We start from the raw sequence: 17,328 nt of genomic DNA, 5'->3' as shown, positions 1-17,328 counted from the left end.
CCGAGGGTCACAATAAACAATGCACTAGGGTCTCTCTGGTGGGAGTCCAGGTAGCCTGGTCTACAATAAAACATTGAGGGCTCCCAGGTTCAAATGGTAAATAACTGCCCCAGGGCAACAAGGGCCGACTCTTCTGTCTAGAGCCCTGAAGGTCCCCAAGGCCACCACCTGGGGCCATGAGGATCTGGGGCTCCCAGTCAGCAGGTGAGCCCACTTGGGGCCCTTCAGCTAGGCTGCTACCAGGTGACAGCAGGGTTCACCTTGAAATTTGCTCCTTACTTCCTACGCCACCATCTGAAGGCATCAGTGAGCAGTGAGATTACCACAAGGCGCGAGCAAGTCAGAGGGGCAAATGCGAGAACCTCCTCCCTGGCTGAACACCTATTCCTGAAGTGGCCAGCGCGTGCACAGCTTCCAAATCAAACTGCAAATTTAATTTCATCCTGTACAAAAGTATTTAAATGCTTTTAAAGGGCATGATTTGGATATAATCCCCAAGTAAACTGAAACCTGGTGCTTTACACAGGTCATAAAAATAGGTAAACATAAACCATGCAGGTCCCTGAAACTACTGAAAGGGAACATGGGAGGCTGTGTTTTTTGTTTTGTTTTTTTTTCAAACGGGGATTTGAAGTAGTGTTAGAGACAGCAGTCTTTCACAAGTCCTTTTCTTCACGCTTTGATAGGGAAATAAATAATTCTACCATGAGTCTAGCTAGCATGTATTTACATCCATCCTCTAGGTGACACACACACCTGTTATACAATGACATCCCTGAAGCCAGTGTCATTGCTAGACAACTCCATGCCCGCCCCAATGCTATGCAGCTTTTCCCAGCTCCTAGCCTGAGGGGGCCTTTGGTGTGGTTAGTTTAGCCCCCAGCAACAGTGATCAGCCACAGAACTGAGCCAAGCGACTCAGGCTGTTTCCCTATCACAGAGCAGCTAAGCTCACTCAGCCCTCAGAGGCCCTGGGCTGCTTGACTGCTCGGATCCCTGACTTACAACAGGAGGCTCGGCTGCCCGCACTCCCCACGGCCGCTTCACACCAGTTATGCTCATTAGTACCCACACACTCAGGCCACAGGAGCCTCCCAAAGGCATTCTGAAGCAGGAGACTCTGCTGAAGCCCAGGGCAGATGCAGGTCCACCTCTAGGGCGCCACACCCAGCAGCCATCCCTTTGACTGGGGGACTTTGCATATCTCCAATTTCATGTTTTAGATAAACACATCTATCCCCACCTCTAATTTGAACTCTTGGATGCTGATTTTATTATTGGATATTTTAATATTAGCACACACTGTCAACTTACAAATATTTCCCCAATTTTTATTCTAGAGCACAGCTTTGGCACCAGCTGGAGCTATAGAAAACAATGCAGTACATGGATTTGTACTCACTCCCACGGCCAATCAATGAATACCCGCGTGCTCGTCACCACTGTTCAAAGTGGTGGTGATTCTTACTAGATTTACCTTGAGCTGGAAGTAAAGTAAGAATCCTCGCTGTCCTCATGGTACTTTTTTCTCGGTTTTGCCAGGGTGGGAGACTCCTGCTCTATGGTCTGCATATCTGAAGTCACTGAATGAGAAATGCCACTTGAGAGAGCAGAACAGAACAGGGAAAAGTTACATGTTAGTTCATAGAGATCTGCATCTCACTAAGGGAAAAAAGCATGCTTTAAGCTATATTCCAATCAGAGACAAATTGATCAAGAGGGTTAAAAACACAGGACAAAACAATTTTTTTCGTTAAACTTTAAAATATATAAAATCTTTGTGAGATCGCTGGGCCCAATCACACCTGTAATCTCAGCAACCCTGTGCTGAGTAGGAAGATGGAAAATTTGAGGCTAATTTCAGCAACTTAGTAAGACTCTGCCTCAAAATAAAAAACAAAAAGGGCTGGAGATGTAGCTCAGTGGTAGAGCACCCCTGAGTCCAATCCTCAGTACAAAAAAGGAAATCTTTCTGTAACTAAACAAAACAACAGTCACGCCCGCCCATAGTGATGCTTGTGGCATGGGCTCTGGTGCTAGCTCAATGACAAGTCAGACCCCTTTCCTTTTTCTAATGACCATGTTTGCAATTTTTCATACAATTCTGAATCCTGGAGTAAAGCAAATACAACGAAAGAAGGGCAGAAACACCAAGAGGACACCTTCAAGGCTGAAGTGTACACAGCCCCAGGAAGCTCCATTCCTGATTAGGAAGCAGAACCACACCTACCTCCTGCAGTTCCCAAGCCCCATGCCCAGCCTCTCCGCGTCGGCTTTCCGTCTCCCACTCAGGTTCATCTTCTCATCCTTCTTCATTTGAATTTCAAGATCCTTATAGGCTAATCGTAAAGATGACACACTGCCAGAGAAAACAAATGCTCCTGAGCTGAGGGTCGACCCTGTGCTCTTACATAATATACCAGGCCAAATCAGATGACGATTGATTCATACTTCAGCTTTACACTCCTTTCCACAATTAGCGATTATGGAGGAAGATGGAATTTTTTCCTACTAGTCTTTTCTGAATAGATGCTCAGGACATTTGAATGCATTCTACAGATGCTTTTGGTCCTTGCTTTTCAAGTTTAGCTCATCTGACCTATTATTGTGTAATAACAATACAAGTCTCAATGACTTCTCTATGGGACAGTAAAAGGCAAGACTTCCTCCTCGGGTTGATATTTTATCACACTCCCCCAAAGGACATCAGAATCTGATGTCTCACTAATTAGTCAAACTAATCTGCTGTGATTTAACATTAAAATATATACAATTTTGTCTTCATAAATAAATGAAGGGGGAGATTCACAAGGATTCTTCAGTTTACAAAAGAACCCCCCGTGGGATCTCTATTAGTCAGGTATCTGAGCATTTAAAATGGGACATTCACCAGCCAATGGTCTCTTCAGCACCACTGATCGGTACTGCTCCATCAACCAAACACCTGTTACAAATAATGCACCCAAGAGGTCTGAAGAAGTAGGAAGGTCCTTGCAGTAAGAACCTCAGTTTTCATAAGAAAACTAAACCAGGCTCTGTGGTATCACTGCAGGGTTCCAACCTATCAGTGAGACAAAAACAAAGTGCCAGCACCTCAGGTGACACTCTCTTTGTGGGATTCTGAAGTTATCATCTTATAAGATCAGGAAAAGTCAGGAATTCCTTGTAAGAGAGGCATGGCAAAAACACTAGTAAAATAAATTCTGTGTAGTAACAGATCTCAACAGAATACCTAAGAAAGAGGAAAACATGTTTGCTTTGCTGTTCCTGCTGTTAATGATCAAGCAGGGTTTTGCTCTGTAATATTATTACTACAGAATAGGTCAAGTCTATTTTATTCCTTAGCAAATAAATACTATTCTTTCAAGTGTAATTTTTGGAGAAAAACAATAGACCTGTCGAGAGGGATGTGACAGGAGGTCTGCTGCCTGCTACAGCACGCACTGGACAGTGGCTGGAGGGCTGCTCTGGAAGCACCGGCAGAACCAGGAGGCCAGACTGTCCCCGATCCTCAGAGGCGCAGAGCCTCCAGGCCACACTCCGCCTCTTCTTAACCCTCCCAACAGACGGCCTCTGAGGACCACTAGAGGCTGCCAGAAGGCCAGCACTGGGATAGCTCTCAGGCCACGCAGCTCCACAGTGTGACGCTGCAAGAAAGGATGCTGCACCAGGGAACAGCTCACCCAACTGAAGTCTTGATTTGCAGACATTAAAAATTACCCAGGGGCTGGGGCTGCCTAGCACGTGCAAGGCCCTGGGCTTAATCCTCAGCATCACATAAAAATAAATAAATAAATAAAATATTGTGTCCAGCTACAACTACAAATATTTTTTTTTTTAAATTGCCCAACTAGTAGAACATTTTCGATGCTCAGGACAACACATACCCCCCCCCCCCCCCCCCCCCCGTGCTCCTGGTCAGCACAGCACTGGTTTGTGACACTGAGGCGAGACGGGTCTGACATCAGTGGCAGGCATTTGGGCACAGTGCTGCAGTGTCCCCAACAGAACTGAGAGTGGCCCACCTGGGTTCCCAAGGCAAATTCATAAAATATCCCTTCTGGGCACCTCTGCTCTCTCGATGCCTTACAGAGCCCAACGGCAGGTGCCAGGGAAGGCTGGGAGTGGCTTCTAGTAGGAACACACTTCTCGGCTGCTTTCCCTGCAGCCAGGGCATGGTCACTTCCCAGATTCCATCTCTGTTCCAAGCAGGCATCGGCCCTTCACCCTCTGGGAAGCCTTAAGGACCAACAGTCTAGACAGAGGCCACTCCCAAACACCAGCTGCAACGCACCCCTTTGTCCTGGGCCAGAAACCTAGCTTTGTATGTGGAAATGAAAGCCTGTCCAGGGTGTGTGGATCTGGCAGGAACACTCCAACACGGGGCAGCGCTGCCCCTGTGTTCTGAGTTCAACCACCCACTGCAAATGACCTGGGCTGGCCTCGGCAATCCCACTTAGCAAAGCGCTGGGAGACGACACTGGCTGAGCACCTCCTGTGTGCCAGGTGTCACTGGACGCATGTCAGTGAACATTAACTAAACTAATCCTAAAACAACCTCAAAAACACGTCTATGTATTTTCTTCATTAAATAGTCTATAGGCGTTCAAGCTAAAGCAGACAAAACACCCACAGAAATAGGAAAACCCCCAGAAAGATAAATACGAATAAAAGTAGGGGTCTGAGTGGCCTTTCGGTGCTTCCCCCCCCCCCTCACTGTGGATCTCACGTGAACCAGGTCGCCACTGGTGTATGGTGGTTGGTGACCTAGTGACTGGTCTGCGTCTCAGCACAAACTTTCAAGGTCATCCATGCTGTGGCAGGAGTCAGTGTTCTCTCCTTTCCTGACTGAACTCAACTCCACTGTGTGAATACACCACCTGTGGTCAGGCTTCTCTATTCATTAATCAGTTGAGATAAGGCTGGTTTCTGCTTTTGACAGTAAGATTAATGCTGCTGTGAACAGTCACACAGAAATTTTTGTGTGGACATGTGTTTCCATCTCTCTTAAGTACACTCAGGAACAGAATTGCTAGGTCATAAGGTAACTTTAAACAATTTGGGGGGTTACTGAGGATGGAAGCAGGCCTGATGCATGCTGCGCACGTACCCACCACTGAGCTACAGGCCTGGCCTTGTTCATTCTGCTGCCCTGGTGGATGTCAAGTGGCCCCATGTAGCTTGGGTCTGCATTTCCTTCGCACCTCTGAGGCTGAGTGTCTTTCACGTATAACACCTCTTTTTTAAAAACTCTGAGCACCGTATCTGATGGCTCATATTATATTCTCCAACGAGACGATGGTGGAGGAGCAAGGAGGTGTGTGGTCAGGCTTCCTGTGCTGTGTGCAAACACCTCTTGATGTGCCCCGTCCCCTTCTTGCTGATGCCAACAGTCCTGCCCTCACAGGCTCCATAAAACTCAAGTTGGCTTGCCCTCCACACACCCTGAGATAAGTGGCCTCTGGAAGGCAGACCCAGAGTTGTCGGAGTCAAGTTTGCACCCCCAAATGTCCCACTGTTACAAAATCTCACTTACATGGACTCTTCCTTGGGCGCCGCCCTGGCCAGGTCCTCCTGCTCCTTCATTTTGTCCACTGCTTGCGCTTGTTTTTCAATTTCAGTAAAACATGTATTTGCCAGTTTCTGGGCTCCCAAGCTTCCTTTTTTGGCTCCAAGCTGGAACACATGGAAGATTATATCCACTCGTTGGGAGGAAACTGGCAACTGTGGTTGATGCTGATGGAGGTTAGGACCTGCTAGGTACCAAGACAAGCACTGACACAGCTCTGGGAGGCTGGCGTTATCACTGCCCTGGCTTACAGAAGAGGACCCTGACGCTCATGGGAGTCCAGCAATGTGGCCAAGGTCACACAGGAAGTGGTGAGGCCAGGGTTCGAGCCCTGACACAGGCCGCCAGGGATGGCGCTCCAGCACAGCACTGTGCCAGCTCTGCAGACAGCTGCCCCTCTGCCTCACAGGGCAGCACTGAACCCAGGACAGGCAGGAGAGAATTCGGCCTAGAAGGACTCTGCTAATTGTTTTTAGTCATATCAGGGACAGAAGGAACATCAGACATTCGTTCTAAAAACTTTACTAAGTACAACATTCATCTCATTGAACAAAAGCACATGTCAAAACCATGTTCAACACATTATTGCTCAAAGTAAAAAGCAAATAAAACCATAGGACAAAGAGATTCTTTAGCTTTAGAGACAAACTACCAGGTACTTATACATAATACTCACTCCTCTTTTAGCTTGGTTTGGCTTCTTTTTTATGATAGAGGAAATCTCTGCCAAAAAAAGGGAAAATTTAAAATTCAGACCAATGGAAATCAAGCATAATTTTTCTATTTACTATGTATGTTAAAAGAAATTTAAGATGCTGTATATTACTAAAGACTATAAGATTTTCCCACTTTAGTTTGTCATCCAGAAAACTCATGCACATGAGTATAACTTAGATCGACAGAGCATAAGACAGTGTCCTCTGCCTCTCCATGCAGTGTGCAAACTCAAGAGAAAACATGAATTCTGCTGCCCACGCTGAAGACAAAGCACGAACCTGGGACCATCCCATTCAGCATTTTCCTTAGGAGTATTTAAAAATGTATGTGAGAACGAGCTCTACTGTGCTCTGCTCTTCAGAAACTTTAAAAATTATGCTATGATGATAATTTTGTGTGTGTGATGCTGGGGCTCAAACTCAGGGCCTTGCATGTGCTAGGCAAGCTCTCTACCACTGAACTCCATCTGCTCCCCAGTGAAAATTATTTTAAAGTACAAAGTTAGCCCAGCATTATGTGTACAACTAAAGCTGTCAGCAATGAGCTTTTTCACCTCAACTTATACAGATTTTTGTCATATGAGCCACTAAGAAGTATCAAGCAGTCTATTATTTCATTAGCAGTAATTTCATTGCTTCTTGGTCTTTTGGCTAAGATCAAGTGAAATAAAACATGTGCTTTTAGAAAAAAATTTTTCATTTTGTTTTGTGTTTTATAATAGCTGGAACTACAGGTGTGTACCACTGAGCCTTACAGAGAAAATTTATTTAAAAATCATTTACTGAGTAAACTTCAAAGATTATATGTTTTATTTGTATAATAATGTTTAAGATACCCAGCAAAAGTAAAATCTTAATTTTTTTTCCCTATAAAAGTGAGTATGTGCAGGCTGGGGTGTAGCTCAGTGATTGATAGAGCATTGCCTAGCATGAGTGAGATCCTGTGTTCCATCCCCAGCACCACAGAAGAAAGTATTCTATGATGGGAAAAAAGAGCAAGAAACCACAAAGAGCAAAAGATGATCATTAGTCCTAATAAGAGAACATAATTAGAAAAGACACCCATAAAAAATAAAACTTTTTTACCATTTTCTTTTTCTTTTTAGGTATTAGGGATCAAACCTGGGGCACTTAACCACTGAGCTACATCCCCAGCCCTTCTGATTTTTTATTTTGAGACAGTATCTTGCTAAGTTGCTGAGACTGGCCTCAAACTTGTGATCCTCCTGCCTCAGCCTTGAACTGCTGGGATTACTGGTGTGTGTCACCGTGCCAGGCTTCCATCACTCTTGTTTAGGTTTATACTGCCTTTGTCACATAACCCGCTTCTAACCTCTAATGAAAATGTCAGGAACATTTCTACACAGCTTACTTGTTTTCACCAAAGCAGCTATGTCCAGTGAATATGCATCGATTTCAAATGATTCCTTAATAATGAAAAGTCAGTGTTAAGTTCATCTATTATAAAATCAAAGGGGTTGTAGCTCAGTGGTTGAGTGCTTGCCTCAAATGCGTGATCCTCAGCACCACATAAATAAAATAAAGATATTGTGTTCATCTACAACTAAAAAAAAAAAAATTAAATCAAAGGGAAGAGAATTCTGAGTTCTTGAATGAACCAGAACGGTGTGGTGCTCAGCTCTGCTCATGCTGTGCATCACCACCCCACTCACGCCTGCAGCCACCCTCATCTTCGGGTTCTTCAGGCTGGCTCGCGAGGGATGGAAGTCATGACGCGTCAGCACTCGACAGCAAGACATGAGGCAGAAGGCAAAGACAGACCTGACTGTCTCGGGTTGTAAAAACATTACCTACAGCAGCCTTTGCTGGGGCATTAAGACCTTCCACGCTCGGGCCTTGCTCTGGTCCCCCTGAAAGTTTAAAACATTAACATTAATAAAGGAAATATGCTCAACAAACTTGCTTTTGCATGCGTAATAATTTAACTTGCTCAATACTGTACATCTTATTCAAGTTTGTCAAATATCATCTTTCTCTGTAGCTCCGTATTCTATTTTATCATCATAATTTTGGGGGGTGGAGCTGGTGATGGAAGCCAGGGCCTCACCCATGCCAGGCAAGTATTTCACTACTGAGCTACATTATCAGACCTTATCATAATTACACAATAATCATACACATTTACAGGATATAGTATGACATTTCAATGCATGTCTACAATGTGTAATCAGATCTATCATTTCAAACATTTAGCATTTCTTTGTACTGGGAACACTTAAAATCCTATTAACTATTTTGAAATATATAATTAATTATTGTCAATCATAGTCATTTTATTATGCTATATATGACATTAGAAATTATTCCATCTATCCAACTGTACCCCATACCCAGTAACCATTCTCTCTACATGTGTCCTCCCTCGAGTATAAGCTTTTTGATTTAAACTGAATTTTTGTTTGTTTGCTGGGGGTTGAACCCAGAGCCTCACTTGTGCTAGGCAAGTGCTCTACCACATAAGCAATTTGATTTAAAAGTCTGCCTGTGATCCCAACAACTTGGGAGGAGGCAGGAAGACCACAAGTTCAAGGCCAGACACTCTCAAAAAAAAAAAAAAAAAAGGACTGGGGATGTAGCACAGGGGTAGAGCACTGGCTTACCATGCCCAAGCCCAAGTTCAATCCTAAGTACTAGGAAAAAAAATCCACTCAAGAAGTGTATTCTTTTTTTTTTTTTTGGGTACCGGGGATTGAACTCAGGGCACTCAACCACTGAGCCACACCCCAGCCCTATTTATATTTTATTTAGAGACAGGGTCTCACTGAGTTGCTTAGCACCTAGCTTTCTAATAAGGCTGCTTTGAACTCGCGATCCTCCTGCCTCAACCACCTGAGCCACTGGGATTACAGCCATGCGCCACCATACCCAATAGAGGTGTATTCTATTTTTTTTTCTTTGTAAATATTTTCTCCCTTAGTTGTTAACAGATCTTTATTTTATTTATTTATTTATGTGTGGTGCTGAGAATCAAACCCAGTGCCTCACACGTGCAAGGCAAGTGCTCTACCACTGAGCCACAGTCCAAGCCCCAGAAGCGTATTCTTTATCCTTAGGTTTTACAGAATAAAAATGTTAGTGATCCCCTCAACTAATATTGTTCGGAATTCCACCTCATGATTTAGTGTTTCAAAGAAACATTGTGTGTGTGTGTGTGTGGTGTGTGTGTGTCACTAGGAATTGAATCCAGGGGTGCTTTAATACTGAGCCACATCCCAAGCCTTATTTATTTATTGTACTGAGGATTGAACCCAGGGTGGTTTACCACTGAGCCATATCCCCAGCCTTTTTTATGTTTTACTTTGATACAGGATCTCACTAAATTTCTTAGGGCCTCACTAAGTTCCTTAGGGACTCACTAAGTTGTCGAGGCTGGCCTTCAACCTTTTTTCTTTTTTGAGAGAGAGAGAGAGAGAGAATTTTTAATATTTATTTTTTAGTTTTCGGCAGACACAACATCTTTCTTTGTATGTGGTGCTGAGGATCAAACTCGGGCCACACGCATGCCAGGCGAGCGCGCTACCGCTTGAGCCACATCCCCAGCCCTAACTTTCTTTCTTTTTTAAAAAATATTTTTAGTTATAGATGGACACAATACCTTTATTTTATTTATTTACTTTTATGTGGTACTGAGGATCAAACCCAGTGCCTCACACGTGCTAGGCAAGTGTTCTATCACTGAGCCACAGCCTCAGCCCTGGCCTTTAACTTTGGATCCTCCTGCCTCAGCCTCTGGGCTACCTAGTGTGTGTATATATGTATGTATGTATGTATATATATATATATATATATATATATATATATAGTCTCAGTATATTGGAATATTTAACACCAGCTTCATTGATGATAGAAGTTCAAATTTCAGTTGCCAAGAAATTTACCCTGTTTTCTAGTTTACCTAAAAACTGATCCTGGTTGGGAGCTATGTTAAGACTTCATTTAAAATATATTTTTCACTGTAATTTGGTTTTACTTATTACTTTAAAAATGGCCAAATAAAATGCAGTATGTCCACACAATATTACTAGGCTACAATCAGGAACAAGGTGAGCCCCAAAACATCCGTGACAAGCATGAGCCGCCAGTCACGGGAGGCCACGTGTTGTATGATTCCACCCGTGTGAGATGTTCAGGTCAGGCCAAGCCACAGAGATGGGACGAGCCCAGCGGCTGCCAGCAGTGGAGGGAAAGGGGACATGAAAGGAGTGTGGGCTGCTGAAAATATCCTGAAATCATTTAGTGGCGAATTGTGCCACAACCTTGTGAATATACTAAAAACCACAGGAATGTACACTTTTTAAAAAGGGCGAATTTTAAAGTTTGGAATTATACGTCAGTAGAGCTATTTTTAAAATGTCAGCCCCAACACTGAACCAGAGGAAACTCTACTTGTCACTTTTGTAACTAAAACGTAAACTCTAGTTACATCGGTGTTTCAACAGGCACAGCGGGGGGAGTGGACACGCGCCTCGCTGTGACCTACTGAGTGGGGCTCTGCTCTGACACCGCAGGGGCAGCGGGGACTAAAGGACCTAAGGGGGGGGGCACTGGGTGAAGAAGCTCTTTTGTTCTCTCCTCATTTGATTGAGTGACTAAGGTCACTCAAGAGGCTGCCCCTTGCCACCTGTGGGGACAAAGATATCCCAGGTAAAGTGCCATCAAAGGTCTTCTCAATCCTCAGCAGCTTGTGTGACCTTCCCACGGGGACAGGAAGGTGCTTTCCCATATTAAAGGCCTTTCAGGGGGAGCTGTCAGTTCAGGGAGCAGGTCACAGAATGGTTCCTCGTCTGAGTTTGGTTGCTGAGGTTCCAGTTAATAAAACGAACCGAGACACTGGACCCTAGAGGCCCCCCAACACCTGCGGCCCGTAACCTTCAATCCCAAAGGGCCTTTTATGCCACTAAATTGTAATAGTGACAACAGTCAGATCATCACTTGTACTTTCAGAAAATACATGACCCACCCTCCCTCGTTCATTAGGAAAGTGTTGGAATTGTTTTTCTCTTCTCTCTTTAGGGATAAGGGGACTCAATCAACTGCTCTGATAGATCCCACATCTTAAAAAAAAAGCAGGGGAGGAGACACAGTGACATGCAAACTAAGGGACACAGTCATTTCCAGAACAGGGTGTGCTGTGCCACGAGGAGACAAAGTACAAGTATGCAGCTGGGCCGGCAGTGCCCGTGGCAGACCTGGAGCCAAAATGCCAACAAAAAGCCAACCCATGCCAATCAGGGGACAGTCCTGCACCCTACACAAAACAGAGAGCACACCCAGGAGAGACAGGAAGGGCCGGCATGGCTGCAGTTTTGTTTTGCAGGAAACAAGAAGTCAAATGGCAGACAGAGGTGTGGAAACCACTTCTGTGCAGCCTGAGAAGTCACACAAGGAATGCGGGACTAGGGGTCTAGCTCAGGGTGGTGCACCTGCCTAGCAGGCTTAGGCTCTGCTGCAATCCCCGCAGGGGCAGGGTGCAGAACACAGGCCCATAGTCCCAGCGACTTGGGAGACTGAGGCAGGAGGATCCCAAGTTCAAGGCCAGACTCAGCCACTGAGACCTTGTTTCAAAAAAATAAATAAATAAATAAAAGCCGGGGGGGGGGGGGCGGGCAGGAAGGGGACAGGGCTAGAGCTCAGTGATAGGCTGCCCCTGGGTTCAATCCTCAGGACCAGAAAACAAAAACCTAGGAAGGGGCCAGGGATATGAGGAAAAAAACCTACAGGTTGCAAATCATGCAAAAAAAGTCATGTTAGAGTTTGAGGAACAGCCTTTTACCTATATAAGAATTGCAAATATTTATCATTTGTCTATTTTTTCAGAATGGAAATGTTAAATATGCATGAAGCCAGATTTATTAATCTTTCCCTATTATGAGGTTTGAATATGCACAGAAGGGCTCCCGCTCCCAGGTCACCGGAAGCTTCTCCAGAGTTTTCTTCTAGGGCCACCATGTTTCCATTCAAATCCTTGATCCACTAGAATTTAGTTTAGTGTCAAGAGGAAAGAAGGGGCTGGGGGTCATTGGTAGAGCACTTGCCTAGCACGTGTGAGGCACTACGTTCCATCCTCAGCACCACATAAAAAAAATAAAATAAAGGTACTGTGCCCATCTACAACTAAAAAGAAAGAAAGAAAGAAAGAAGGAAGGAATTATGCTTTTCTTAATTCTTTTTTTTCCAAAATGTAGATTTGTGTTACAATTCCTCTTACTAAACAGTTCACTGTTGCCCAGAGCTGGAGGGCGTCTTCCTGACCCCTGGGCATGTCTCCTACATTGCTGAAGCCAACACTGGCCCTCTGAAGCCTGTGGTTTGAGGCCCTCTCAGACATCCCACTGTGACTCAGCACAGGCTTGGTGACTCTGTTCTCCTCACACTGCTCCAGGCTGCCTTACAATACCTTGTCCCAAAGCTCACTGCCCAGCTGTCAGAATGTTCATTCTAGTTGTTAACTGGCCTAACACTCTGGCTAACAAAAGATGCTCAATTTGGGGATGGGGACATAGCTCAGTTGATAGGAACCTTGCATCCACAAGGCCCTGGGTTCAATCCCCAGCACCACAAAAAAACCCAAAACCCAAAAAACAAAGGGCTGGGGATGTAGCTCAGTGGTTAAGCAAGCAAGCCTGGGTTCAATCTCAAAAGATGCTCAATTTTAAGAGACAGGGATGACTCCTAATATCACATAAGTGATTTTTAATATTTATTTACAATAAATATCCCACAATAAACTCACCAAATGTAAGTCATTAGGTGTCAATTATTTAGGAAATAGTTTTAAAATTAAAATCTTGTTTTCTGATTATACAAGTAGCCTGTACTCATTATAAAAGTTCAGACACTTTGGGGCTAGGGAATGTGTCTCAGTGGTAAAGCACTGGAGTAGCATGTGTGAGGCTCTGGGTTTTATCACCAGTACCACCAAAAAAAAAAAAAAAGGCACATCAATGCTGTATCAAGAAACCAAAAAAATCTTAGGGATTTCTACTCTTTAGTTAACAATGTGGTACATGCCTTCCAGATTGTCTCCTGTGTGTGTTTTTCTTGCTTTTTTTTTTTAAAAAAAATGAGATCATATTACACATTCAGAAATCTCCATGATCTATCATAATCTCTTTTTGCTAACACAGAAGGGTTCACATCTTATTTTTTTTGCAGGGTGGGGGACCTGGGATTGAACCTAGGGAGCTTCCACTGAGTCACATCCCCAGTGCTTTTGTTTTGTATTTTATGTAGAGACAGAGTCTCAGAAAGTTGCTTAGAGCCTCACTAAATTGCTGAGGCTGACTTTGAATTTGTGATCCTCCTACCTCAGCCTCCCGAGCTCCTGGGATTACAGGCATGCGTCACTGTGTCCGCTTCACACCTTAATTTTAACAGTTTGACAACATGCCAAGGAAACAGAACAGCATTATGTGACAGCTCTAGGACCCCACCTTCCTTATTTTCTGGAGTGGCTTCCGTGGCCCGTGGTCCTAAGGGAGCTGGTTCTGGCTGTGCTGATGGCTGCGTTGTGGTGCTCACCTGAAGCAAGGTGAGGAAAGTCATTAGCAAACAAAGCAAGGAGAGTGACAAGAAAGCAATCAGTGCAGGGCAAAACCCAACACGGGAACAGCCGCCTTCCGAGGGCCTGCACAGTGGAGAGGGCGATGCTAAAACACAGTCACACCTGAGCCTCTGCTGCAGGGCTCAAGCGCTCACCGTCCCACCTTTTTAAAAATAACGCGTGTATTCTGGAGGCATTTCAGATCTGCACGAAAGCTGCAAAGCTAGTGCACCGAGTTTCCATGTGCCCGCCACTCAGCCTCCTGTGACGTTAGACACCCCTGACGCACCTGTCAAAACAGGAAATGACACCATCCCTTGGATCAGCTAACCTTCAGGCTTTATCTGAATTTCACCAGGTTTTAAGCCAACGCCTCTTCTGGCCCAGGATGCCACAATAAATGTAGCTGTCCTGCTTTTTGGGCTCCTCTGGCTTGTGACAATTTCTCAGTCTTTCCATGTTTTTGATGACCTTAAAACTTTTGAAGGACATTAGTCAGGCACTTTGTGGAATGTCCCTTGGTCTGCTTCTCTGATGTTCTCTCCTGCTTAGGCTTGGATTTGGGCAAGACACCACAGAGAAGGGCTCCTCTTATCCCACGTCAATGTTACTCAACAGTGTGACACTAGACTTGACACACTATTAAGTGTCCGCCAGCTTCCTCCACCGTAAAGTCACTTTCTCCCTTTCCTGACGCCAATCTCGGGAGGTAACTCCCCAAGCCCAGGCTGTGCATAAGGGGAGGGCAGCTGAGCGCCACCTCCTGAAGGGGCAATATTCACATACATGACCTGGGATTCGATGAGGAAGACTGTCCCTTCTCCCCTATCCATTTACTTATTTCCCAATCACTTATTTAAAACAGTATGGACTTGTAAATATTTATTTTGTTCCTTGGATTACAATTCAACACCTTCCTTTTTTATTTTCTGGTCCCAGTTACTCCAGCTTTGAGCACAGGGGGTGGGGGCTCTTTCAGGTTGGTCACGGTCCTGTGGACAGCACTCCCTGACTTTCTATTTCCAACACAGGATGCTCCAGACTCTTCTGGCCCCAACAGCCTCAGCTGCCATTTCTCCACAAGTAACCTGGCTTCTTTTATGGGACAGTGGTGTTTGGAAACCAAGATCTGGACCCCAGGTGTGCTTGCTGTCTCAGGCTGCTGCTGCCCTAGGCCCTCTCTAGGACTCAGCTAGGTGACCTCTGTGTGTGCTGATCCCCGTACACACAGGTGTCTATAGTTCTCTGTCTCTGCATGTGTGTAACATACTTACATATTTTACACACACAGATCACACACTGAGGTCAACATGGATTAGATTCCAGTCTATATCCATATACATTGCCCCTATTTCTCCTCTTTCCAGCCCATCATTTCTAACACTTCTCATCTATTAATCATGGATAGTCTAGGCCTAGTTCTTTATAAAACAAAAGCAACATACCATAAGACACCACCTTATCTTTTGTTTTCTGTTTCCCTCTTTTTTGGTAACCACTGACTACACCAATGATAATGTGTGTGCAAATTATAACAGAAAAAAACACAAAGTTTGGCCACTGCTATGGCCTGCATCTTAAATGCTCCCCAAGGCCTGTGCATCAGAGCTTTGCCCTGGCCCACGGACTAGGAGGAGGTGGTGGAGCCTTTAAGAGGCGGGGCCAATGAGCTCTTTGGATCACAGCGGGGAGGTGTGCTCTTGAAGGGGACTTTGGGACCCCTTCTCTTCTCTCTCTCCTCTTCAGTCCAGCCTGGCCACAGGTGAGCAGCTTTGCTCGTCCACACACTCCCTGCCATGATGTGCTGCCACAGGCCCAAAGGAGCAGGGCAATGGAGCGTGGACCAGGACCTCCAAACCGTGAGCCCAGATGAGCGTCTTCTCTTTATCAGCTGATTCTCTCAGGTATTTGTTTCAGTGACAGAAAGTGAACAACAGGAACTTATACAGCTGTACATAACTTTAACTTGGAAATTAAACATGAACTGAAGAGCACGTAAGCAGCTGGTGCCCCCTCCCCAGCAGGAGCTGCAGGAGGGAGGGCAAGGTCAAGTGAATGCACCAAGCTTCTCCGGTGCCTAGGGCTCTGGGGGAACCTCCAGAAGTGGCCTGCTGTCAGACCTCCAAGAGGAGAACAGCGAAATGGCATCGACAGAAAGCTCACCAGGTATCAAGAACCTTTTCCTGGATTAACTTATTCATTTCCCACAATGCTCCTGAGGCATATGCTGTGCTGCGTGGCAAAACTGGGCACTAAGACCCACGTCCCCAGTGAAACCACCCTCATCTGCCAGGGGCACAGCTGAGTCGACTGCACGCGCGAGCAGTGTGTCCTAGCCTCGCTGGCAGCTTGGCACACACGGCCACCCGCGTTCCTGAGCAAGGTGAGCTGCCTCCACACTGCTCCGCACTGAGCTCCGTCCTCCGCCCACAGGCTGGGAAAGGCCTCACACTGCAGCAGCCACAGTGGACGCCCCGAGGGAAGCCACATGTGGAGGACAGCAGGGGACCCCACCAGGAGACCCCGGGCAGCCTGCCTCTGACCAGTGGAAGTCGATTTCTGTCTTATTCATGTCATGACATCTCAGGGCTTAGCCTGACACCTCAGCAGCTTAGCCTGTATCTTAATTGAAACGTGGTAAATATGCATCTTTTATAACTTCCAGGAAAAGCAGTTTAAATTCATGTGAAGCACAATACATACCTCAGGAGAGACGTGAGAGGCAAAAAAATCTTCCTCCTTTGGTGGAGGAGACAAAGGTGGAGCCACACAGCTGTCAAGCCACAGCTGGAATAGAAACAAAGCAGCCTCAGCTCGGCACCCCACACGGTGTGCAGGGCTCTCCCTCCCCTTGGACAGCTGCCTCCTGCAGACTGGACCTCCCACGAGCTGCCTGCCCAGGGCCCCAGTGTGGGCACTTCACTTCCACACTTGAGGGGCTCAAGTGTCTCAGCTCTAAGGACAGATCAAGGCCTTCAGATGGAAGTGAGGTTCCATCTACAGCCAACCCTCAGTGTTCTCGGATTCGATACCCGGGAAGGCACCCACTCACTCACAGTACTTGTGATCCCAAATCAGTGCTCATGGTATTTTTGTGTTCATTCCAGACACACACAGAGCAGCAAAAACCAAGTAGCAGAAGAAGCACGTTCGAGCCAAGGCAGATAAGGCAAGGCCCACCTCCCTGCCTCAGTGCTCGGCCTGGAAACAAGGTCCTCTTGGCAGACACTCCAGTACCACGTTTTTCACATTTTTTGGTTTTTTATTGCTAATTTCATTGTTTAAAATGGCCCCTGAGTACAGTGCTAAAGGCTGTCAAGTGTCCCTAAGCTCTGAAGGCTGTGGTGTGTCTCCGTGAGAAGATGATGTGTGAGGTAAGGTCCACTGAGCATGAGGTCCAGCCCCTGGCTGCTGGTTCAGTGTTCATGAGTTACCACATGTTATACGGGCTTCATTCATTCATTCTTTCTTTGCAGTGT

General features: G+C 45.7%; 1 protein-coding gene across 1 annotated transcript in view; it reads right to left on the bottom strand.

Moving 5' to 3' along the window:
* Positions 1-17,328, bottom strand: part of Arfgap3 (ARF GTPase activating protein 3) — a 44,752-nt gene that overhangs the window by 11,104 nt on the left and 16,320 nt on the right. Inside the window, exons 5-11 of the mRNA XM_027954617.2 lie at positions 16,553-16,636; positions 13,740-13,827; positions 8,097-8,156; positions 6,246-6,292; positions 5,537-5,676; positions 2,231-2,359; positions 1,478-1,600 (exon numbers count right to left, since the gene is read on the bottom strand). Coding sequence (XP_027810418.1) covers positions 1,478-1,600; positions 2,231-2,359; positions 5,537-5,676; positions 6,246-6,292; positions 8,097-8,156; positions 13,740-13,827; positions 16,553-16,636 — 671 coding nt within the window. The remainder of the gene's footprint in view (positions 1-1,477; positions 1,601-2,230; positions 2,360-5,536; positions 5,677-6,245; positions 6,293-8,096; positions 8,157-13,739; positions 13,828-16,552; positions 16,637-17,328) is intronic.

Source organism: Marmota flaviventris, chromosome 3, assembly GCF_047511675.1.
Source record: "Marmota flaviventris isolate mMarFla1 chromosome 3, mMarFla1.hap1, whole genome shotgun sequence".
NCBI classification, from domain to species: domain Eukaryota; kingdom Metazoa; phylum Chordata; class Mammalia; order Rodentia; family Sciuridae; genus Marmota; species Marmota flaviventris.
This window is presented reverse-complemented; position numbering and strand designations above follow the sequence as displayed.